The sequence below is a fragment of the Schistosoma haematobium genome, chromosome ZW (assembly GCF_000699445.3).
Source record: "Schistosoma haematobium chromosome ZW, whole genome shotgun sequence".
In the NCBI taxonomy this organism is placed as follows: domain Eukaryota; kingdom Metazoa; phylum Platyhelminthes; class Trematoda; order Strigeidida; family Schistosomatidae; genus Schistosoma; species Schistosoma haematobium.
The window spans coordinates 12,273,320-12,299,439 of NC_067195.1; the positions used below are offsets into that span (position 1 = coordinate 12,273,320).

The 26,120-nt window shown below is 35.5% G+C and overlaps 1 protein-coding gene across 4 annotated transcripts in view; it reads right to left on the reverse strand.

Moving 5' to 3' along the window:
* The window catches only part of MSH2_1 (MutS-like protein), a 59,339-nt gene that overhangs the window by 4,930 nt on the left and 28,289 nt on the right, over window positions 1-26,120 (reverse strand). For 2 of the 4 annotated variants that reach the window (XM_051210418.1, XM_051210421.1), the window contains 7 exons: window positions 18,298-18,415; window positions 17,721-17,776; window positions 8,333-8,422; window positions 6,475-6,646; window positions 3,973-4,197; window positions 3,660-3,724; window positions 2,106-2,273 (listed from right to left, as the gene is read on the reverse strand). In XM_051210418.1, the coding sequence (XP_051070409.1) occupies window positions 2,106-2,273; window positions 3,660-3,724; window positions 3,973-4,197; window positions 6,475-6,646; window positions 8,333-8,422; window positions 17,721-17,776; window positions 18,298-18,415 (894 nt within the window). Of the gene's footprint in view, window positions 1-2,105; window positions 2,274-3,659; window positions 3,725-3,972; window positions 4,198-6,006; window positions 6,647-8,332; window positions 8,423-13,883; window positions 14,008-17,720; window positions 17,777-18,297; window positions 25,099-26,120 lie in introns of those variants that run through there. The other 2 variants (XM_051210420.1, XM_051210419.1) reach the window with 2 other exon arrangements.

Sequence of the window (26,120 nt, forward strand, 5' to 3'; positions counted from 1 at the left end):
GGAAAAATTACATTCAGTGTAGGTTGTTAGTTACAGACAAGAATTGAGTGTGATAGGGTAGTAGTTGGTGATAAGAAAATGACTTATCGTATATTAAATAATTTTACTTTGTTGTTGTGTTTGCACGTAGTCGGCAGTAAGCTTATAATAATAATAGTAATAATAATAATAATATGCGATTTTTATTCGTTGTGATTCGACAATTACACGGAAAACATTAAAATTCCTCCGTCCGACTAACATCCCTTCTCATTGAAAAATACGATGACAATCCAACTAATTAATTAATTGATGTATAGACAATAAAAAAATGTAAGTTTAGTGAAAAACGAAATCTGCCATTGATGGTATCATCACCAAGGTTTGACATGATAATTTCGAAAAAATTGAGCATTGGGTAGATTGTCATGAAAAATTAATATAATTGCAATATCCTAACGAATAGAAAAATTAGATTTTCCGACGTTTCGTGACTCAGTGTAAGCCACTTCTTCAGGGAATAAATAACCAAATCCAATTTAATCCAAGTTTGTATAATACAAAGGAACAACGCAAGATTATACGCGACCAATCATGTCATTTCAGTCAAGGTGATTTAAAAGCGACATTTATGTAAATTTGTGCGTGTGTGTACGTATGCAAGGTCAGGGATGAAAAATTGTGACCTTTGTGGTGCGAGAGGATGGAGCTTAGTTTGTATGTACGATAATAGTGTGAAATGTGAGTAATATCAGACATGGTAGCTGGAATAGATAGTCCAAGTCGGATGTATAGTGAGATCTTCCTCTTTTCTTTGTAGTTGGAAAAACCTTTTTGTAATATTTTGATGTTTTTGAAATCGATTTGATTGTTGTTGAAAATGGTGTGAACAGCTATTGCCGATGTAACTTGAAGTTTATCCAGATCGACGGGATTACTATGTGGTTTCTTTTTGTACATAATATATTCTTTGGTTTGAGTCAAGATCTCGCACATGATATTCTTGTGTTGTTCCTTTGCATTATTTAAACATGGATTAATTTTGATTTGGTTATTTATTCTCTGAAGAAGTGGCTTACACTGAGTCACAAAATCTAATTTTTCTACTCATTGGAATATTACAAATATATTAACTAAGTCACTGTCATTTATTTACATTAATCGAAATTTGCAAGAACTGAATTATTACAGTACATTAAACACATGTGAGATGATGAAGTGGTGTCCGCAACGGCTGCTATTTTTATAATTCTGTTATATCAGAACCAGGATTGAAGGAATGGTAACTCATAGAAAAAATTTATAAACTGTTATTACTACATGTAGTCTTATTACATAAGTGTTACGTAACTAGGTTACTATGTCTATATATTCCATTTATTATAAAATTCCGATTAACCCATAGAATATTATCACATGATTTATTGTTAATATTTCTATTATCTATTACTCATAGTCTTCCCTAATCATAGCTACAATTGGCTTATTCATATATAATTGTCACCTTTCATTTTATAGCGTGGTATGTCTATATATAATCTACATGTGTTCGAAACATATGGTGGAGGCTTGTCGATGACTTGATCTGAAGGGCACGACATATAGAGGAGCTAGCGTATAGTGAACTAATAGGAACTTAGCTATTGACTCAAGGTTAATAGTGTTGATCGGATGTGTAATTGACCAAGCCAGAGACAAGTTATCGAGTAAGTAGTTGACGCAAAGCGGACCAAATTAGAATCAGGGTTCTGAATAGTAATTTGTCACGTGATTTTGGTCAGAGGTGTTCAAGATATAATATATTCCTTCAGTTAAAAATCGAAGATAACAACAAATAGAGTTAGCGAACATAAACACTCAAAAACAAAGGCGCTAGAGCGAATTGATTTAACGCTTTTGCAACAACTAACTGATAATGTTATCGAGGAAAATAATTGAAAATCCACAATTAAATTATTTAGTTTGAAGAACTCAACAACACTAGAAGGATCCACCTGATTTGAACATTATCTCTCTATCATCTATAATTATTGAACTGAACTACTGAGAGGTTGGATATCGATGAATTGTATTTTTAAAGCGTTGATATGTGAATACATAGTATATGTAAAAATAAATATACTAACTCGTAAAACAGCTGAAGTTTCAAGCATTTCTGCTAAAAATGTAGAAACACCACGACATTGATAATCAGCCGCACCAACACGTGCCATAATAGCATCGACTGGCATAATTTCTGCGTATGAACACGGAACAAAGCTGCCAATTTGGGCCATAGCAACAATAACGGCAACCTGAAAATTAATTCACATTCAGCGAGGGGCAAGTAGGTAGGTTATTGAGAATTACCATTATTATTGTTTTGTTTGTATTACTTTACATTGCAGATTGATGACAGTCAAACAATCATTGAAAACTAAAAGACACTGAATATCCGTCTCACACTAGTACGGGACTCCGGTTGTGTGTATATGATGAGACTATTATTATACGATTTACTATTCTTGAGTTATACCCAGTCTATTCCACATTCACAGCTAAATCTTGCACAAATGTTGTTTCCTACTTTATGGTACGATATTGTCTGTCTCGTTTGTATATAAACCGAGTATGTTTGAAATACATGATTCATATAGCGGAGGCTGAGATTGGTGTTCTGGACTTAACAGGCAGGGCTAGGCAGGAAGCAGGACCAATAAGGACTTTAGACTACTCGTACGGGTTTTATGTCTCGTTGGTCTGGTCGATAAATCATTGGCGGTATCATTACATTATACATTAACAGGACACAGGGCACAAGTTATAACAAGGGCACCGGTTCTAAAGAAAGACAAGAATTCATCTATATCATTGCGATCGATTTTGAGCAATATCATCCAAAGTCTCAAACAATTGGTCGCACAGGCCATAACATAGGCAGTCTACACTTATTAAAATGGCTGTCCAATTGTCAATGATTTCACAGATTGAAAGTCATAACCACTTTAGTCGATAAAGATTCACTACCTCATCAACCGACTTGCCAACCAACAGAGCGTAACGCTGCATTACGGCCAAGGAACACAACTATAGCCAGACGTCGGTAGTTATGTCTATGATCTAGAACCTGACAAAGAGCAAATGTTTGTTTTATACAACAACATATAGGTCTAAAACCAGTCGAGTTGTGCTTTTCACGAGCCCTAGTAAGTAATCGGATTATTAATGGAGCTAATATTTTAGATGGTATATTAGTCAAATAATTCCTTTGTGACAGTCACAAGAGGACTTTTGTCCTTTCTTATAAGCTGTGACAATTAGTGTTCGAGAGAAGTTTACACAATGAACCATAATATAATTACCATTACACTCCCAGTTAAAAATACTGTAGGGTTTAAAAAAGCAAAATGACATGATACACTCCAACAGACATAAGTAAACATAACAAGAAAAATTAAGTTAATATCAAATGACATGACGAGTCCAATCTTCACTGTACCAGATGGACTATCAAGTTATCTACAAATAAACATATATATACACATACTATGAGCTCCCCTAAGTTTTGATAACGATAATGATGAGCATGTCATGTGTTCTCGTCAGTCTCTCTCTCGTGGACACATATACACACAAGCTTTATTCTACCATAGAATGGAAAATACGAAATGGTTATTTGGTCTTTTCTTTTTATAACTTACACTATGTATAAAAGTTGACTTGCCACCCATATTCGGACCAGTAATAATTAGGAATATTTGTTTACCTATAAAATTTCAATGAATAAATTGGAGAAAACAACAATTGTGTGCGTTATGAGGTGGAAAGTATTTGCTAGAATTGAAAGAAAGGTCGAAAACAAATCACATTTGGTCAATATATGTACATATACTATATATAAGGGAAAAAATAGAATTTAAATGTAAGAACGTTCGGCTAATTATTAGAATGGTTGATCTGTAATAAAAAATTCAGAATATGTAGAAACAAAAACTTATTCGAAACGCAATTTACCACGTTCAAGATGTACATCATTTGGAATAACACTGACTCGATCTTGCATTTCCAAACATGGATGACGTGCTCCTTTTAAAATAATATGACCATTATCTTTAGAGAGAATTTTCGGACGAATATATGATACGCCTGAAGACGAGATAGCTGCGATAGAAAGGCTAACAATAACATCTAAGAACGCAGTGGTTGCATTCAATTGATTAATAGGCTCTAAATAAGTAGCTATATACATTTAATAAAAAAGAAAATAACACATACATTAGATGAAATATGTACGGCGAAGCTGATAATTTGAATATAATAATGAAATTATTACAATGATAAAGAATTTCTGTAATTTGGGAGATGTGTTCATTGAACAGGGATGATCTAATCATAGTATTTTTATTGTCTTTTCAGGCAAAATTGTAATCAACACAAATTTGCAAAAGAATAAAACCTTTAGAATATGTGCTCAATATGATACAACTCAATAATAATTAGTTATTAGGTTAAAAAAGCCCAGCTCAACCCAATACACATTATGTAAATAGAAAGGAACTATTTAATTGTAAACTCTCAAAGTAAGAAATGGTTCAGAACTTAACAATCTCAAGTATTCAAGTCCAGAGTTATTTGTTTTCTGTTGTGAACGTAGTTATTTGGTTTCCTGGTTGAATTTTAATGCCGAAAGTAGAAGACGGTGTTTTTTGTACAAACATGTTTCAATAGAAATATCTATTTTGATAGTTTGTCTCGACCAACTGTTGTTTTCATGCCGTTGTGCTCATTTTAAAACGGTTTTGTTTTCAAAATTCGATGGTTTAGTGATAAAGTTCTCATGATCTTTCTAGAGAACAACATAATTCAGAAGTCAGATATTAGAATTTCTCAACAACTGACAAACAACTTAATCTGTTTACCTGGAATTCAATTGGTTGCTGCACATTATTGTGTGATCTCTATTTACAGGTTTCATTTAATTTTTTCCCTTGAATGACTGCCTTGACGTCGGATAATGGTTGATGTAGAAGTAGGTTGGAAGAAAGCTGGTATGGTCAAATCAAGGAGTGACGTCAGTCCGTGAAGACAATTACTACTCGACTGAGCTATTCAGGCACATACGCACTATCTGGTTGGAATCCACTTGATTATACTAACCAATGTTTACAGATTTTGAATGGCATAGCTAGAAATAGTTCACAATGGCGCAGCGTATTCACTCTTTAAAAATTCCTCTTTATATATTTCAATGGTTTATAATTTTTTCTCAAATTGTAACTGAGTGTTTAATCTTTGATATTACCATTATTACTTTTACTACTTCTGCTACTCTGAGAATTTCATTTCGTTCTGTTGGTGAGGAGTGGGAAGTAGAATCGATGTAAATATATGCCACATTTTACGTTGAGTTCGACTGACTGACAGAACTCGTAGCTATAAATCGGGACAGCTTATTTGTTTTTACGGCATGTATCGATGACATTGTGTAGAAAAAAAAACTTCCCGATTAGATCAACCAGCTCGGACAACAAAACAGCTCTAGAAACTATTATCTAATCAATATGTGACAAAACTTTCGAAAGAATAAAATCAAACTGAATAGCTATGAAGCAACAGAAATAATTCAATAAATTACTTCATGAATTATTATGACTTAACGTAGAATCAAAGTGTAGGAAATAATATTTATTATTACTATAAACTGATATATTAACAGAGTTAACGGCCTCAAATGATTTATTTATTCGAGATAAGATTGGGTATGAGAATAATCTAAAAAATGATGTAATGCTGGAAAGAAGTAGAAAAGTTAGAAGGGTAACGAAAATTTTGTCCAGTCTACAATTTTTAATCCGTGATGATAATACTGTGTGTAATTATGTTAAGTGCAGAATGGAGTGGTGTGATATTGAAATCAATATATATATATATATATATATATATATATTACTAATAGCGATGTATTGGAACAAAGATTGAAGAAATGTTTAGTTCCAGAACTAATTTCTGAATTATTACTAATATTCTTATTGTATAATTAACGAATAGCTGGATTACTATATTCATATACTGAGTTTATCTTTAGCTCCTATTTACCCGTTAACTATTACCATACTAATTATTAACCTTCAGTTATTCCCAATAAATCGTGTGCGGCTTTCCCCACTCACAGACATTTTGGGTGATGTGATGTGGTCAGGTATGTTTGTAAATAAACTCAGGAGTGCTTAAAATATAATGTGAGAGAGGCTGACTTTTGACTTCGTTTTGGACTCAAGGCAAAAAATAGAGACAACCTTACGGATAGCGAACCATTAGGGGTTTACCTTAAATGGGTTCAAGGCTAACTGTGCGGATCAGAAATGTAACTGTCCAAGTCTATGAATTTAAGCTATATATGAAATATTAGGGACTAGATAAAGAGAAAAATATTCGGAGTTTCCAATAGTGAATTTAACAGGTGATATTTAAGAAAGTCTTAAGACACATGACAAGTAGTCGTAAAAAAGTAGTTACCTGCGGCACAAACAACTTGATGTACAACCACTTCTTGTAATCCATTATATTCTTGTTTCACTTCAGCATAAGTTTCATTTAATGAAGTCATTTGGTTATTACGAAAACGTACACCACCTTTTTGTGTGTCCAAAATTTCAAATGTTTCAAATCCTCTTAAACATTTCTCATCCTTTTATTGTCATGATTATTTGTTGTTACAGTTGGAGAAAGAAAAAGAAAACAGAAAATACAAAGGAGTGAACAAAAATGAAAATGGATAAACATTAATGAAACATGACATTCTGCACGAATCAATACATAATCTTTAATCTTAAAAAAACACATAGTTCTTTCAGGGTAAATATCAGGATATTTCTTTACGGATTGTGGAAATTGGAGTTGAGTGGATGACAAAATGCATTATATATGAGTTATTCAAATCAGAGTACCGACAACAGAATCTTATGTAATAAACGACACATAGATGTAGAATACACAATAAACCTATGGTGAATTTCAATAATCTGTTTTTCAGCTGAAGAGATTTAGTGAAGATCCTTTTCCGTTTGTCATAGATTGATCACAGTTGAGGTGACTTGAGATGTCTTATGAGTGTCATCCTTTTCACCTTCATATTATATAATAATTCCTGACGCTAAAATAAAGTAGAAAAGACATATTTTAACAAGCTTTAGTATAAAATATAGCTGTATAAGACAGGCAAATATTGGTTCATCCTCACTTCCTGGTTGACATCCTAGGGAAAGTGCACACAACTCAGTGGCTTCAAATGTTATTAGACATGGTTCAGAAAAGATCATCATATTTGTACCAATCCTGATGTGATTTTTTTACATTCACAATTGATTAATCACTGGGTGGTGATCAATCTCATGCTTGTCTAGTCCTTAATAGTGCAGATCGAATGCTATCGATCATGTTGCAATGTGGCCACCAGTCTAGGTGACTCGACACTGCGGGCACTATGTATTGAGATCTAGATGGTGGTTGGAGGTAGTCAACAGGAAACCCTGGACCCGGGTTTCGTGCTACTTGGCACTCGTCAGCAAGGTGTACCTGTAATCTTGAGGGAACTGGTGCTTCACAGTCAGAGACGTTACCACTGAGCTATCCGAGCCGTGACTGACCTCCTGTAAGACTGAAATGTAATCACAATTGATTGATCACTGGGTGGTGATCAATGTCATGCTTGTCTAGTCCTTATTAGTGCAGGACCAATATTCATTATCATACAATTGATTTACCCACTCTCCTCCCTCCCTTTTTTGTGGCGTATATGTATTTCAGTGTCTAGTTGTACCAGTATTTACGCATTTTAAATAAGTTAAGGATGGTGAAGAGGACAGATTACACTTATAATTCATTTCACTATTTAAATAAGGGCATTTCAATAATGGAGAAAATTAAATCGAAAGACAAAGCATTTCAACAATTTGATGAATACTGTCATAATTCAACTGTGTTATGCCATAGTAAGAGTTGCAGTCATCATTAGGCAAAAAGGATAAAATCATTTTATATTACTTTCAATATTAAAAAAAACTTATTTAAACGAAAAGCTTAACGATTATAATGAAATGACTCTAAACACTTGTTGAAAGTCCATCAAAAATAGGAGAATGTATACAAAATTTACTGCATATAATCAATGAATAACCACAAATCTATGCACTAGTCTCGAGATACAAAATTCAATTGTCTAAATTTAAGCGAGAGGAGTAACGGTACAAAACGTTTAGATATGATAATTGAAAACTAACTATTCACATAGGAAATAAAACAATGTGAAAATGTGTGTGTGCGGCGAAAGGCGAACTGCACGAACACTACTTCGCATATGTATGCACTGATTTACCTTGAGTGTGACACGCATAAAATATCCATGTAGCTCATTGCTTTCCAACTTGATAGATTTATTCTGTTCCAAGTTCAGCTTTTTTGCACACTGTAAAGGAAATTGTTAAACATACTTATCAGAAGGGGTTTTGTGGTGACAATAATGAGACAAATAGTAACTGATTTACATACAACTGGTGAAAATCATGAAATAGAGATATTAAATCAATTGCAAATGTGGAAAAAAACAAGGATATATCTCCTGTAAGTAGTTTCTGTTTGGTTTAAGTATGGCTTATATTTGCAACAACCAATCGGACATTCAGATTTCTTCAAGGTTTCTGATTTTTATAATTATTGTTGCACTGTTTGCGAGTGAAAATGAGTGAAAGTACATAACATTCTTTATAACTGACTGATCATTGAGTAGTGACCGATGTAACGTACACTAGGCTGATATATGGTGTTGAATAAAGGTAGTTGACAGGAACTCTAGACTTCATCGTTAAAATCAGATCAACACTAAGGAATTGATATACATCTTGATGGTCACTGCTTAGTGATAAATTGATTGTAAATCTACCTTCGTCCTACAGAAAGTCAGTCGCAACCAGAATTACTCAGTGGTAACGTTTGTGATTTTAATGCTGAATGACGCCTTGTCCAGTCCGTTACGAGGCACCAGTTCTCTCAAGATTACAGGTACAACTGTCAAATAGCACTATTTGTCGGGCAATGGAGGTGGTTACATCGTTACAGTAAATTACGCATGCTTCAGTGAGTGGCCTGCCTAACCAGCGCGCCCCAAGGACCTCCTTTGTTATTTTGTCATTGCACCAAAATACCCTGGTACAGATTAGGGTAGGGAAACGTAACTCACAGGCATAAATCAGTCAGTCAGCTACAACGTAGGACCAGGCACATATATGCATCGGTCCGAGTTGCCATACCCCATTAACACAACAAGATGGACACCGGATTCATAAAAGTAGTTAATTCAGAGGTGGTAATATATAAAAGAAAGATTGCAATAAGGATATAGTACAGGAAGAAAGAATTAGTTCGTAGAAAGAAAGATATGAAGCGATTTTAATCTCTTAGTTTAAGGGAAGACAGAGAGTGTATACACCGACGCCATTGTGATCGATTCTTAGCTATGTCACCAAGAGTCTCCAACCATTGGTTACGATAGTCACGCGGACCCCAACCAAGTAGTCTGCATCTACCAACATGGCTCAGACTACAAGTTAGTGACTTCAAGCACTGATGCCACGTTTTGGTTTGGCCGCCCCTAACTTTCTTCCAACCATCCCGAACACCGGTTAGCATTGCACGTCGTGGTAGTCGGTGTTCGGGCATACGTAACACGTGGCCCAACCATCTCAGTCGATGAAGATTCACAACCTCATCAACTGATTTACCATCATTCCCTAATACCCTGCGTCTAACCTCACTATTACTTACCCGGTGATTCCAGCAGACGCCAGCAATATTTCTAAGGCATCTGTGGTCAAATACTAGTAGCTTACGAGTGTCATCTACTCTTAATGGCCATGTTTCGCTGCCGTAAATTAAAACAGAACTCACTGCCGTGTAGTATACTCGTCCTTTTATTGATAGACAGATATCTCGCCTTCGCCATAGGTGACGTAAGTTGGCAAAAGCCAAACGAGCTTTTCGAATCTGTGCTGAGATTTCGTCAGACACCAACCCATTGAGGCTGATGAGACGTCCAAGATAATTGAAGTTGTCAACGCGTGCGACTACTTCATTCCCTATCCTTAGTTCAGGTGTTGACGCAGACCAGTCCTGAAGCAGCAGCTTGCATTTAGAGGGAGAGAAGCGCATTCCAAACATTCTGGCATTGTTGCTTAATGCTACCAAAACACTCTCCATTTTATCAGCGTCTTCACCAAACAGGACTATATCATCTGAGTATTCCAAGTCGATAAGTGGACCTCCTGGTAGGAGATCAATACCCGAGAATTCAGTAGACGAGAATGTTATTTCCATCAATAGGTCTATGATGAAGTTAAACAAAAATGGAGAAAGTTGAGAGCCTTGACGGACACCACTTGAGGTTGCAAAGGCAGATGACAGTTCGCCATAAGCTCTCACTCGACTGGTAGCGTTCGAGTAAAGAGCCTTCACAAGGTTTATGTACTTCTGAGGTACGCATTTCAATGACAGACACTGCCACAGAATCTCGCGGTCTACCCAGTCAAATGCTGCTTTTAAGTCAAGAAAGACCACCATTGTCGGCCGCTGGTAAGTATGCCTATGTTCTAGAACCTGACGAATGGTGAATATGTGGTCGATGCAGCCACGACCAACCAGGTCTGAAGCCAGCTTGATTCTCTCGTGTTTGCAGTTCACGAGTCTTAGTTAGGCGTCTGATAATTATCGAGGCTAGTATTTTAGATACTATATTAGTTAAACTAATCCCTCTATGGTTGTCACAAGATGATTTTAACCCTCTCTTATATATTGGGACGATAAGTGATTGTGACCAGTCAGATGGAATAACGTCTAACTCCCAGATCTTAGCTAAAATATTAGTCAACCTAATCGCTAAAATTGGACCACCATCCTTAAAGACCTCTGGAGCCAATCCATCTGGAGCAGCTGCCTTTCCTCGTTTCAGATTAACTATAGCCTTCTGAACTTCTGCTAGAGTTGGGGGACCTACTTCAATGTTCTATTCACACTGTCTGGGAATGGAGGGTGGTTGTAGAGTAGCTGAAGGCCAGCTGAACTGTCCTCTGAAACGTTCTGCCTATCGTTCTAAACGTCTGGACTGGGAGCAGATGAGGGTGTCGTCTTTTTCCGTAATAGTCTGACTTACACTTGACTTATTAATTCCAGTTACTTTTATTAGTCTGTAAAGCTGTCTTGTGTTCCCTATAGCCGCCGCCTTTTCCATCTCTTTTGCTTTCGTTGCCCACCACTGCTCACGATCGTTCCTTAGACTTTTGGTTAACCTAGATCTGATTTGTTGTCGCTCTTCATCGTGTTCAGAGCCTGATGGGATGAGTTTACGAGAATTCATCAGTGCAATAGACCTTGAAGAAACCCATTGGTTCTTTGTAACCCTGTGGTTTAAATCACTGATAGATGTCACTGCTGTTTCCACAGCGGAAGCGATTAATATACTGTCAGTCTTTGTGTACATTTGTTATTGTGTATAGAACAGAAAGGCTAAGTCATCTTCAAAGTTCAAATTATTCAGTTGTCTCCAAGGTTCTCACTGTATTCCGTGCTTTTCCTGAGGTGGTGGGGTCTTCATAATCCGATCAGCAACCAGAAGGAAGAGAGAGTGAATGTAGGGAACCCTGTATAACACCGATCCTCACTCAAGGTATCAGTGATCTGTCCTCCATCCATGACTCGTAAGATATTTGTATCATGGTGACGATCTTTTCAGGTACATCATAGTGTCGAAGGACATTCTATAAGGTTTTCCTATTCACTGTCAAATGCTATCTCATAATCAAGGGAGTTGATGTGCGGTTATGAGTTCTATCCGACTGGTTGTTTAACATTGATCTGCAGTGTCGCGATTGGGTCAGTATATGATTAGTCGTAATGGAATCCGGCTTGTTGATCTTAAAGCCGTACCCACTGAATCTTTTATTTGGTTCAGCAATAATGTTATGTCCCGATAAGCATAATGAATGGTAACTTTTGGGATCCATTTATGGACCAATACTATGCGTGTATTTTTGCCGTATAATAGTTAAATAACCAAACTATACATATGCGTGTCCCTCTTATTATGTTCCGCCCATCGTTCTAAACGTCTGGACTACTGAGCTATTCCAGCCGCGACTGACCACCCGTACGACTGAGATAGTAAACAGTGTCATGCTTGTTTAATATACATATTATAAGTCATCTAGACCAGTGGTACATTAGAACTTAATCGAAAGAATTAAATGGCCACAACTGGGTAAGAAAAACTCTACCTTGGTCATTTAGTCAGTCAAACGCAACGTAAAAACTGGTACATGTTCAAGCTGCTATACCACATTAACACAGCTAGTTGAGATTATTAGTGCGAATCCCAGAGTAGTAAAGATTGTAACAGTAATATGAAGTATTAGGGATTCAAGATACCATTCGGAAAAATAAAAACCTACTAACTACTACTACTACTACTACTACTAATAATAATAATACTTTAGTATTTTTTTATTGTCTTAATTTCTAGAACATACGGAAAGAGAAATAAACGAGAACATCGATAATATATATTGAAATAAGTTATTACAAGCAAAAGAATGAAATGAGAAGATTGAAAATAACAATATACTCTAAGCTGGATGGTGTGCTCATGGAGCTTCATTGTTCTTTCAAACAACATCACCAGTACAAACTTAGGGTAGACATGAAGTGTTGTTGTTGAACAATGAAAGATCCACGACCAAACCATCGAGCTCATAGAAAAAACTCCACCTAAATAATCCACCTGAGCTACAAATCTTCTCCATCTTAATCACAATATCCCCTCTAAAATGACTTAACGGAATAGAAAATAGCAAATTTCTGCTTTCTTATGATCGAAAATAGACTGCATTAGCTGTATTTCACTCAACACAGATTTCTAGCATGTTTTGGATGTTATCCATGACTTAAGAAAATTCTAAGCTGTATGTAAAGGAATTACATTCTTTTAGATGGTATCGATTAGAAAACAACATTTATGTATACGATGTGGTTCTAGAAAAATCAAGACAAAATATTGTAAAAAAAGATGAAATCTAATCAGTTAGAACCTGGAATACATAGTGTACATTGGTTTAATTTACCATGCAGCATAAATAATCCTAGTCTGCTGAAATTATCAAGATTGATATGAATGTAGTCGAAGGAATGGAAATAGCATCGATGGTAGTAGAGAACGCTAACTACAGACAATGTAATTTGTTAAGAATGGATGAATTTCAGCAGTAAAAATTATATAGTTTTATAACTCGACAGTTGACGGGAGAAAATGAGTAAATACATCTGCATTGATATAGCTGATTCTGAGTTACGTCATCCCTCGTCTACAACCATTAATTAAATTAACCAAACTGACACCAACTAGGTAGTTTGCATCTATCATACCAACATGACTCAGACGAATAATCAATGACTTCATGAACTGATGTAATATGTTGGTTTGGCTCCCCTGGGTTTCTTCCAACCTAGACCTAATACAACTAGATTTTTGTTCAACATTAATTCTGTTTTAATTCAATGTGATGATTACTCAGTATAGTATTTGTTTCGCTTTCCCGTATGACATTTTATTCTATATAACATACGATATCCTTGTATTAAGTTAACATGAACTAAACTCAGTATATTTGTTATAACTAAGTATTTATCATATATGTGATTTTATTCTAATTCTAATTATTAATCAAAATGGGTGTATAAACCAATGTATAAGTGAGTGCATTTCCAACTAGACTCGTTGTGATTGTTCGTGCTTCTGGCTGCTAGTTGAATATATATCTCTCTTTCGAATCTGGACATCTCTCTCGAGTTAGCGGGGCTGAGACGCGAAGGAATCGGTAACTTACCTGTCATTGTATCACAGTCTTCGTTCCGTTCTCAAAATAGTTGAACTCGTGATCTCTTCAAACATAGTATAATACATGAATTCATATACACACACCAACCAATTAAATTCCGTATAGTTTTATCCTGTAACCAATTTGATAACAGCATAAATATTGAATCGAATGATCTTATTCGCAGAGAACAGTGAGATGTTTAAACGAAACACATAGGTAAATAAAAATCGTCCCATACAGTCAACAATCTTCCGTAGTCATTTAAAATAATATCGACTACCTAGTAAGAACCCGGATGAAAGACGCAGTAGACACCTAACTTCGAGATCAACAGGCTGGATTCCGTAAAGATCGGTCGTGCACAGACCAAATTGAGACACTACGGATCATCGTAGAACAATCAGTTGAGTGGAACTCGTCACTGTTCAACAAATTCATTAGTTATAAAGAAGTGTTTGACAATGTAGATAGGAGAACATTATGGAAACTTCTCTGACATTAAGGAGTTCCTGAGAAGATTGTCAACATGATTCGGAACTCATACGACGGACTTCAGTGCAACGTCGTGCATGGAGGACAGCTGACAGACGCATTCGAAGTAAGGACCGGAGTTAGACAAGGTTGTCTACTCTCTCCGTTCCTCTCTCTTCTGGTGGTCGACTGGATTATGAAGACCACGACATCTGAGGGAAAACACGGCATACAATGGACAACTCAGAACCAATTAGACGATTTGGACTTCGCAGATGACCTAGCTCTCCTATCCCATGCACACGGACAAATGCAGATAAAGACAGCCAGTGTAGCAGCAGTCTCTCCATCAGTAAGCCTCAACAGACACAAGGGGAAAACCAAGGTCCTCGAATTCAAAACAGGGAACAGCAATCCAATCACTCTTGATGGCGAAACTCTGGAAGATGTAGAATCCTTCACATACCTGGGAAGCATCATCGATGAGCAAGGAGGATCAGATGAAGACGTAAAGGCGAGGATTGGTAAAGCAAGGGTCGCATTCCTATAGTTGAAGAACATACGAAACTCAAAACAACTGTCAATCAATATCAAAGTCAGGATCTTCAACATGAACGTCAAGGCAGTTCTACTGTACGGAGCTGAAACTTGGAGAACTACTACAACCATCATCAAGAAGGTACAAATATTTATAAATAGTTGTCTACGCAAGATACTCAATGTCCATTGGCCGGATACCATCAGAAACAACCTACTACTGTGGGAGAGAACAAACCAGCTTCCAGCTGAAGAGGAAATTCGGAAAAGACGATGGAAATGGATAGGACATATGTTACGCGAATCACCAAACTGCATCACGAGGCAAGCCCTGACTTGGAATCCTGAAGGTAAGCGGAGAAAAGAGGAAGGCCAAAGAACACATTACGTTGAGAAATGGAATCTGATATGAAAAGAATTGCTCAGGCCAGGGGTTGGATGAAGAATGCTGGTGAGCGGCCTATTCTGCTTCACGAGGAGTAACAGGTGTAAGTAGGTAAGTAACCTAGTAGGGACGGTATTTTAGATGTTATTAAGTAGAAAAAAACATGTTTACGACAGCTTAACAGCAACAAACTAATTATTATTAGTATGGGGATTTGGAGACATTAATAATAATAGTAATAATAATGATAATAGTAGTAGTACTAATGATAACAATAATAATAGTAGCAGTAATAATAGCGGTAATAATAATAGCAATAATAATAATAATGATAATAATAACAATAATAATGATGATGATAATAATGGTCATAATAATATTAATAATGATAATAGTAATGATGATAGTGGTATTAATAGCCGTAATAACAATAGTAATAATAATGATGGTAATAATAATAACGGTAAGAGCTTTAAATAAAACTTTACAGATTAAAAATAAGTCAAATATTAAACCACTTCATTTAATAGTGATTGTTAAGTCGACCGACCGATATATTATTCATGAAAATACCATTAAATTATCATCCTCTAATGGGACAAACATTGATTATATGAATAATGAATAAGCGATAATGGGTATCATAACTTAAACTAGTAGTCCCTGTATTGATTACTGCAGACTCACATAAAGAAATAGAATGAGTTTTGATTTTAGAAGAAATGACAGGAAATATCTTGTAGTCAACATTTCTCAGAAAAACATGAGTAATTAGGATGAAATCCCCCCCAAGATTATTGATTTTTAGCTCGATAAAAACAAGTCATAAGAAATAAATTTTATCGTAAATACTATGATTGAAAAAGTTGTTTTAAGTACACAATTCGGCCTACAATTCTACCTGATAACAGGAGCCTTAAAATCAATAGGTGAGATCATAATCATCAAGTCAATTGCCTATAGTAATATTGGTCAAAATTAACACGCTATAGGCAAGAAGGATTGACTGAGTTACTAAGTATAAATATACTGAATTACTTTTGAGCTATACCTTATTTGTGTGACGGCTCGCGATACAACCTGATTGAAACAACAGACCGTACTGATTTGAAAACACCTGTGATTAATTAGATCGAACCTATGTACATGTTTTCTACCTAGAGTAGACATATTTTAAAATAAAAAACTAGTGCAAGGAGTTGCTGAGGAATATCCTCGTCCTCTGATAGATAGATAACCCGTCTTGTATGTAGCACAGGTAGTACAAGTCGAGCGACCTCTTTTATATTCATGAAGAGATTTCATTAACCCAACACAAAAATACGTCTTCAAGATAACTAAAAAAGGTAATATAGATTATATATGTAAAGCAAAATACTCAATTGAATTACATGCGATAGATTTTGTTACGGCTTTGGATTTCATTTAGGCAAAATTGCTTGCTTATAAAGAAGCAGAGGAGATAGAACTATGTCAGTCAAAAAACTAGATTTTTGTGGTGAATAATTCAATTCAACAACCTAATCTAGATGGGATGCACCATAAAACCACAAAACGATATTGAACACAGACAATATTTACTTAAGAAAACATCCTGAGCTGAAACCCCAACAGATTTGGAATGATAGAGATTTTCAGTTCAAGTGAATACTTTTATCGTTTTTGAGCTTTATGAGCTAGACAGTATAATTGCAATGGCTTTTTAGACATTCTGGGCAACATTATCACGACTTACTTTATGTAGAAGTGTTTTCCAGAAGAAAAACAACATATGTACACATATATGTGAACCTTAACAGCCAGAACTGGCTCCTTCAATCGAAAAATTATTTCGATTAAAAAGGTTCAGTGTGTTCTGTTATTTTTGAAAAAAGGTAAGTGGAGAAAAGGCTGAAGCTTGAAATGAAACCCCCAGTGAAAATTAGGAATCTAACCATTCGTTCAGGTTCAGTTTTGAATACTCTATGGGAATCATTAAACTAGGAATAGAATAATCGATGAATATGTATGCAACAGTCAATAGGTTAATCAGTTTTAATCAAAGTAAAAACCTGATGAATATTGTGCATCGATTCATATTTCCATAGGAAATTAGCAAACCAAAGTGAAATTATCAATGTGAATACCAAAGTAGCAGTATCAATGTGATTATAAAAAATGAGACATAGGAAATGAGATTCAAAAAGGAAGAATGAGTAGATAATCATAAACACAAACTCCAAAGTGTGAACTAATTAAATGTAAAGTTGGAACTAGAGTACGGATAGACAGCTTAACGTATATATATATATACATCCGCCCGCCATACACAACAATCCACTGTTTTAAAAAATATCGTCCTGTATGACATTTATTCACAAAAAAATACCTTAATAATAAGTATGCATATATATATATATATCAATAATTGTAACAATAAATACAAGAAATAACTATAAATTGGTACTTACACGTCTAAATTCATCCCGAATTCTTTCCTCCAAATTGTCTAATTTATTCCTTATTTCTAATTATGTATGTGAAATAATAATAATAATGATACTATTAATAATTATTATTATCATTATCATTATCATAATTATAACTATAATAATATGGTAAAAAACAATGATTTACGCATAGTAGATTTGCAATGCCAAAACAAGTCATGCTAGATGTAAACTAGAATAACAGATAGAATAATTAGTAAGCACAAAAAACCAAGCAACTTTTTTATGATTAAGAGCTTTTGAAACGAAAGAGAATAATTTTTAATTTATTACCTTTAAAAAGTAATAATAATATCTACAAGGCGGATCGAACTATTAAAAATTTTGGAAGAAAATTAATACGCAAGATACTTTGTCCGACGTTGAGATATGCTTTATTTTGAGTGTGACAGCTAAAGATATTGAGCTGTAATACAAAAATATAAGCGAGGGATAGGAAAATGCATTTTCAATAGACGGTCTATTTCTTGATCGAGGAAATCAGTCTTTACAATAGTCATAAAGAACAATCAAAAACAGTGATCCATGTGACACTAACCTTGTAGCAACGGATCTTTATCAGCACGAATAATGAACTCATTTCGTTGGTTAACATAGTCCAAATCTATGTTGGATTCCACTAGATCTTTAAACAGAACGAAGTTATCCATGGCTTTCTTAGGAGAGTAGAGAGAAAAAAATATATAAAAAGCAATTCATTTATCATGTTTACTGATACGTAAATTCATGATAGATATTACTTTTAAACACTTCACCGATGGCTTAAGTTTAAAACCATTGTGAATATAGCTGATCAAATGTCGAGGGATTTTTGATTAATGGCAGCAGCTATGATTTTAGTTAGTCCCCATTTTTGGTACTTGTATCTGAAGAGATAAAAACACTGAAATTTTACTCTTAGTTTTGATCCACATTTATATAAATGTGGTTTGGTTCCAGTTATGATCTCATAAAGCTCTTTGTTTTTGCTTATTTAAGCTGAATTCTCGCACACACTTAAACCACAAGACTTGATCTATTTCCTGCGATCTGAAAAAGAAAACTCAAATGGCTCTTTGCTCTACGAGAAAGGTAATCTGTTTTTGAATGCTATTCAGTCAGATGCTACTATTATACCCACCGGAAAGCAAAGATAATTAGATTATTGTGGATTTTAATCACAATCTGTACTTGAAATTCATTTGTTTTACTGGTGTACCTACTTTTAAAAATTTTCTATGCAAAGCAGTTGGCTTTGTTTGGCATTTCATGCTATCGAATCAATATTATAATAAGGCTACAACTTTTCCGTTTGTTGTCTACCTAATCCTTTCTATTATTACTGGTACTGTTAAACTTTCTAACAATCTGGGATTTATCTTGATAATTTCATTTCGCTATGCTAGTGTAGTGTGACAACTTACACCGATTCACATATGTGACAGGTCCTACATTGAGTATGACTGACTGACTGTAAACAAACCTAAAATCATCGCTTCTCGTATGCTTATGTGGATGTATTTTGTAGTAATGTCTCGTAACAAGTTTTCAGTTGAGTTTTAGTTTTTACATTATTATTGAAACTCATGTTAATTATTTTCTGTTCATGAAGCGGTGTCATAGAATGATCATGTAATCAGTAAAATACCCTGAGGCCTGCAATATATATGGTATAGTTTCAAGGGTTTCTAACAGAAATATATACAACTTGTAGAAACTTTCAGATCTTACCAGTAGCCCGAAATTCGACGTCGTTAATACGTGTCAGTCATAGTGAACAAAGAGCTTGGCACATATGATGCTTAAACAACCAGTTAGAAATAATCAACAAAGAGACAGACAAAAATGTATGTCAACGAAAGCTGCTTGATAAGGGTGAACTCAGAAAAATAGACATCAACATAGAGCTCGGCTCAAACAGGAGTTGGTCTAAGTTGTCATATCATGTTAGGTCGACGAAATGAAATTAACAAGATGTACGTCAGAGAAACCGAAATAATGTAGCAGCAACCATAATAAGAAAGAATAAACATTAAGAATGTGGTTCGAAAAGTTGATGGGAAGGTATGTATGGAGGAATATTGGAAACACTGATCTATAGAGGTAGCATGTGAATGCATGAGCGCCACTGAGGTCGACTCTGAGAGTCGTGGTAATCGGCGTTCATGCATACATGACACGCCATAAGCTCTGACTAGACTGTTAATGATCGAGTAAAGAGCCCTCACAAATTTTATGCACTTCTGTGGTACTTCTTTCAATGACAGACAGTGCCACAAAACTTTTCAGTCTACATAGTCACCTGCTACGGGTGAGGTGTGCATTTTTAGGGTCGAACCTTTCTAAATCCACCCCTACTTGTGGGAAGGCAGCATCCCTATTATTCTAATTGTCTGAAGAAAACACCTAACCGCTGTCACACCTCTGTACAGTTAGCAGTACGACTTCGCCCTCGAACCTTTGGTTTGTTGCTTTTAGTCCTATCGCTCTTTAACCGACCTGTCTGGTATAGTAGGACCTTGAGGAACGATTGTTCCAGCCAGTATAGCTCAATTGCTTTATTACGATAGGCAAACCCGACCACCATGTAAAGGTAGAAGCAACGGTAGGGAGATTTCAGTATAGTGATAATAATAATTAAATTGGATAAATTCCAAATCTAGTATCAAAGACGAATCGGAGATCTTAATAAAGTGATAAGTTTATTTTCATATTTATTAATCAACGTTCGATATGATAGTCTAAGTTTAAAGTATATGGCACAGTATTTTTGATTGTCTAGGTGATATACAAATCACATAGGCTATAAATAAACTATGTAAAACTAGGAGCAAGTGAATGACTACATAAAAAGAATGATAATTCCTATAGTTATTGTTAGTTATTAAACAATGTGATTACAATCTAGTGTTTTCAGACTCCATTTAAGTAGAAACAGAGAGTAGGAATTTACTGCGTTCAAAGTTTTTCTTTTCAATTGCATACCACATTTTAATGCAATTCGAAACATATATTTATACACAACTAGCAGAATTATTTGTCCAGTAAGAGTTATGTTCAGATTCGGTCATACGCCAATTTCAGATTTATACATAGACAAATTGTAACAAATTTATTTTTATTCTCCCTATTAGAAAAATTTAGATAACAGATTATGAAAGTTTATGTTCTCAACCACTCAAAGTTGTGAAATTCGATAAAGTATAAATATTGGAAACATTGATTATGATTCGTAATGCGACTGAATGAGCGATGTTGAGGCTAGACACAAACTATTAGGCAGAGAAAGTAGTGTTGAGGATGCTAGATCCTCAGAACTCGCTTAATAAATGTCTTGTTTTTGTAATTTTATTTTGGATATTTGAATTTCTTATTTTCACCTTCATATCCTACTTCCTATTCGGTTTGAAGTCCCTTTTAATATGATATTTCATGATGTTTTCCATGGACATTTCTACGCTGTATATATACGCTTAAGTTGTGCTTGTTGATGTTGCTGATGCTTTTGGAATATATTTCCCTTCTTCTGAACCTGGACCCCACTCTCTAGTTAGCGGAAGCTGGGACGCATCAGAATAGCTTCTCTGGTCATTGTGTCGCTGAATCTCCGTTTCCTTTTGCAGATTTAGGTGAGCTCGTAATCCCTTCAAACATAGCAGGCAGATTAATTGATTAGGTATTAGATCTTCATCAACTGAGGTGATGAATGTATTACTGATGTCGAACAACAGCCTACTTCGATATTAGGTGGTATAGGAACTAGTTGAAAAAAATATGGAGAGCAAAAGAATATAACTGGAACTAGTCATTGACTGTTGGTCTGAGCCACTTTGGCAAGGGTAGACTACTTGATAGCGATTAGATTGATAATCACGATAGCTTATTGGAAATATTGTGTGCTGTGGAAGATATGTTTACTCTTTTTTGTAAATCTTGATTTGCAGTATTTCTTCAAGAATAGCTTTTCATTTTGTCTTTTCGAACAGTACTCTTGATGTTCAATATTTTACATTACCATTGAAACTAACATTAATTCGATTTAATTTGCTATTCTTTTTAATTTCATCACGTCGTGTTGATGCGATAAGATCGCTTAAAATGATTTTAACAATATTTTAAAAACGTTTCACGGTGCATTTTTCAGCATGCCTGGATATTCATCATGTATGAATGGAAACTGTGATGAAATAGTAACACACCATCGATATAATAAATTTGAAAAAAAACAACAAATATTCATAAATAGATATAAATACTTAAAACATTTTTATCCAATCTATGTGAAATAAACAACAGGTTGTAAACATAAATATTAATTCACATGAATATAAAGATGCTATTTTTGTGCATATTTTCAAAAAAAAAACTTTCTGTTCAACGGACAATAGTAAACATTTTGAAATATTATTGTTAGTAATAATAACGATAATAATAGTAACAATGAAAAATGAAAAGTATTCTGTGGAAAGAAACAGGTCATATATTGTTTTTTGTTTACACAATGCAGGTTAAGGGAATTAAGACAAAATCTGCTTACAAAAACAGTAAGGCTAAACTTGTTGTGTAACTGATAAACACATCTGTTAATGCGCAATAAAGGAAAAATGTTAGCGTAGTGCACAACTTTCCACATACAAAAATCACACTGATTACAAATGAAGCTAGGGAGAGAAGTTTCGTCAGATTTATAACTCTATAGCTGGAAACTGAGAATAGATGTTGTTATAACCGGAAAAGATTAAATTGTGGGTAACTCCTGGAGACTATTTATAGACTGTTAAATAACTCGATTATGTTTATATTCTTTTTATCATAAGCTTTTATGTGACCTATGAACTACTATTATACGATTTAATATTCCTAAGTTATTCCCAATATGTTAGTTACTGTCTCTCACAATCACAGCCACTTTTTGGCTTGTTCTCGTATAATTATTATTTCTTATTTTATAGTGTGGTCTGGTTTACTTGTATATAAACCAAGTATGTCCGAACCATATGATTCATACAGTGGAAGCTGAGATTTATGTTTTGGAACCTAACAAAAAGGCTAGGTGTGAAGAACTAAAATTGGCACTAGGTTGCTCAAACTGGTTAACACGTCATTGGTTTGACACAGTCAGTGTTTTGATTGTTGATCTTAACAGGTGATAATTAACAATGGACAAAAATCATTGCTCGAATCTCGACTCCACAGTGATATTGAGTGCTGTTAGAGGTATGAGGGCAGTCATCACTTCACAGTTGCCCACATTGTAGAAGGGTTCTTCTAGAGGCACCTGAAAAATAACTTGGGTAAGTAGTGGATTTAGTGACCTGAGAGTGTGACCGCAGTGTCCAAGAGACAACTGCTTGAGCTCGGTTACAGATGATCTTTTTATGATTAATTTCCGTGCAAGCTCCGTAATTGCTGGGATATGGTGTGCATTTTTAGGGTCGAACCTTTCTAAATCCACCCCTACTTGTGGGAAGGCAGCATCCCTATTATTCTAATTGTCTGAAGAAAACACCTAACCGCTGTCACACCTCTGTACAGTTAGCAGTACGACTTCGCCCTCGAACCTTTGGTTTGTTGCTTTTAGTCCTATCGCTCTTTAACCGACCTGTCTGGTATAGTAGGACCTTGAGGAACGATTGTTCCAGCCAGTATAGCTCAATTGCTTTATTACGATAGGCAAACCCGACCACCATGTAAAGGTAGAAGCAACGGATCATAGTTGAACAATCAAATGAATAGAAGTCGTCACCGTACATCAACTTAGTTGATTATGAGAAAGCGTTTGACAGTGTGGATAGGTGAAATATATGGTATCGTCTCCTACACTGCGGCGTATCTAAAATTATCAACAACATAATACGGATTGATACGACGAACTACACTGTTCGAATTTAACAGCATGGATATTGCTATTTTTCGGGGTTTTTCATCTAGTTCCTACGATTGCAGTGCCATGCTTCAAATTTAGCAAGCGTTGGCAATGCAGTGATTATTTGTAGTACCATTTCGTCATCAATACGGGATAATAATCGAGTTCGAACATCGGCATCTGTGGAAGACTATAGTCCAAAAACAAACAATAAGCATTTAAATTGGTCATTTGATAATGTACTTAATTTAAGCGTTCAATTTGTAGATTAATCCTGCTTGCGTACGTCAGATAATCTTCACCAGAGTCCTTTTTTAACTGGAGGCATCTATAACGAATATGAAATAACAAAGCTTGTTCACAAAATATCTTGTTCAAAATACCAGCGGTTTCATCAAAACTCAACTCCCTTGGGTGTCTTGGCAGGATAAAATTTCCATATTTAGTGTCCTTGTGGGTCAAGTTTTTGTGATACCAATCTTACGTTCCTTTCATCTGAGAAAGATATTCGATGCTAGCGAACCATAATTCAAATATATGACCACTTTCCGAATCAAAAATAAGTTTTGGGACTAATTTAAGTAATGGTTCTATTATCTCATCTTTTGCGGTGCATTTGGACTGGATTGAAGATTTTGATGTAAGTGATGTAAGCATCTGTTCTTGAGAAGCTAAAAATCGACTCTGTTGTTGCTGAAGAAATAATTGCATTTGCTCCATTAAAGTTGACATATTGATTTTCTTCTTCTGCATGAGTCAGAACAGTAATAAGAAAAAGACTGAATGACTAATTAATAACTAATGTCGTGCAAGGACACCGACGACAGCTCTGTACGTTGTGTTCAAATAATTACACTGATTCTCGTTCAACTACTGGATGGCCTCGATTCCTTTGTGAAAGTCGAGGTCGTAGACTTTCCATCCCGTCGCCAACTTGTTGTCCTATGGTCCATCAAATAACGTGATAAAATCGCCTTTTTGAATACCGACTTATATAACCTTGCCCCTTTGCTAAAGCAATGATGCGTTAACCAGCACGAACAGCCTTCAGTCAACTCTCAATTCTTATTGGTCCTCTGTATAGCAACTTCTCGCCTAGCACAGACCGTTCAGTCTAGAACAAAAATATCAGACTCCACTGTGTGCATCGTATATTTCAGACATACTCGGTCTACATACAAGCAGACCAGACCGCATCATAATACAGAATGAGAAAAGAAATGTCATACAAGACAACGCCAAAAGTATCTGTGAACGTGGGATACTGTGACCGATATGTTGGGAACAAGTTAAGAATGGCAAATCGTATTGCGATAGCCAAATGAAAGCTTATGACGGAAGGAATGTAAACATATAATCTAGTTACTTAAGAGTTATATAATATTATATATATATAGACAGTTCGTCATTTTTTGTGTGCGGGCGGTGATACTGCCCAGGTGCCCAAACCGAAGCATGTGGTTTTCTTAGGGGGCCACTCCCCGAGCCTTCGACCTGAAGATCTAACCCACAAGGCAGTGGAGCATCGTAAGAAGATGCAGTCCCATGGAAGCCGGTGACCAACAATTGGTTCATACGCCATTTGTTCCTGCAGGATACTGGAGCACATGTGCACCATTGGTTTGGAATTCGGTCAAAGCGCCGGACATTCGGCTTTCGTTCTCTCATTTTCGTAAACAACACCTCCGCCACGAGAGGGCAGTCAGTAGGACTTCCTGGCAGAGGCTGTGGTGGTCGGTATTCGATATATCCCTTAAACTTCGTATACAATTCGTCTTGATAACCGTCCTATTTAACCTCAACGGTATATTATTCAGAAGGCGAATACGAAGCGTTGATTACGTTTATTTCGAGACCACACACACAGATGTCCAAAATTACAGATGCATTAAACGAGCATTAAGAGTTGTGTCGAATGGCAAACAGGCAAGCGAGCGACTGAGCGAATGTAAGTAATCGAGTACAATCAAGCGAGCGAGAAAGCAGTCAACCATATGAATAACGTGGACATATATATAGCATGTGAAATTAATGAGTAATCGAATCAAATAAGCGGTTAGTAGTGAGACTAGCAGAGTGAATAAATGCGTAGGCAGTAATCAATATTCAAGCATGCGTATTTCATGCGAGCACAATTTAATAAGGGTACAATAAATTGTTATAGTACGGATGGCTTTGTCCGCTAAATAAGTTAGCAAAAGGGCTTAACTGAGTCAAATGAGAATAAACCCATTTGCACGTGAGTCGCTATAATAGCTCCCCCCTGCAAACAAAGATATATGGAAAATGTCTGTGTTTGCACACAAAAAATAGTAGACTGAATAGAGTAGTTCCAATTGTTTGAAAAAAAGGCTTATACAAAATTAAGATGAAGTTAGTGTGTGCTGTACATTTGGTTTGTGCCCGTCCGTGAGGTTACATAAAATAATAGCAAAAAATAGAAGGAATGAGGTATTGTCTTTACATTTTAAACAAAAATTATACGCATAAGTGTAAGGGTACATAAGATACGTTGA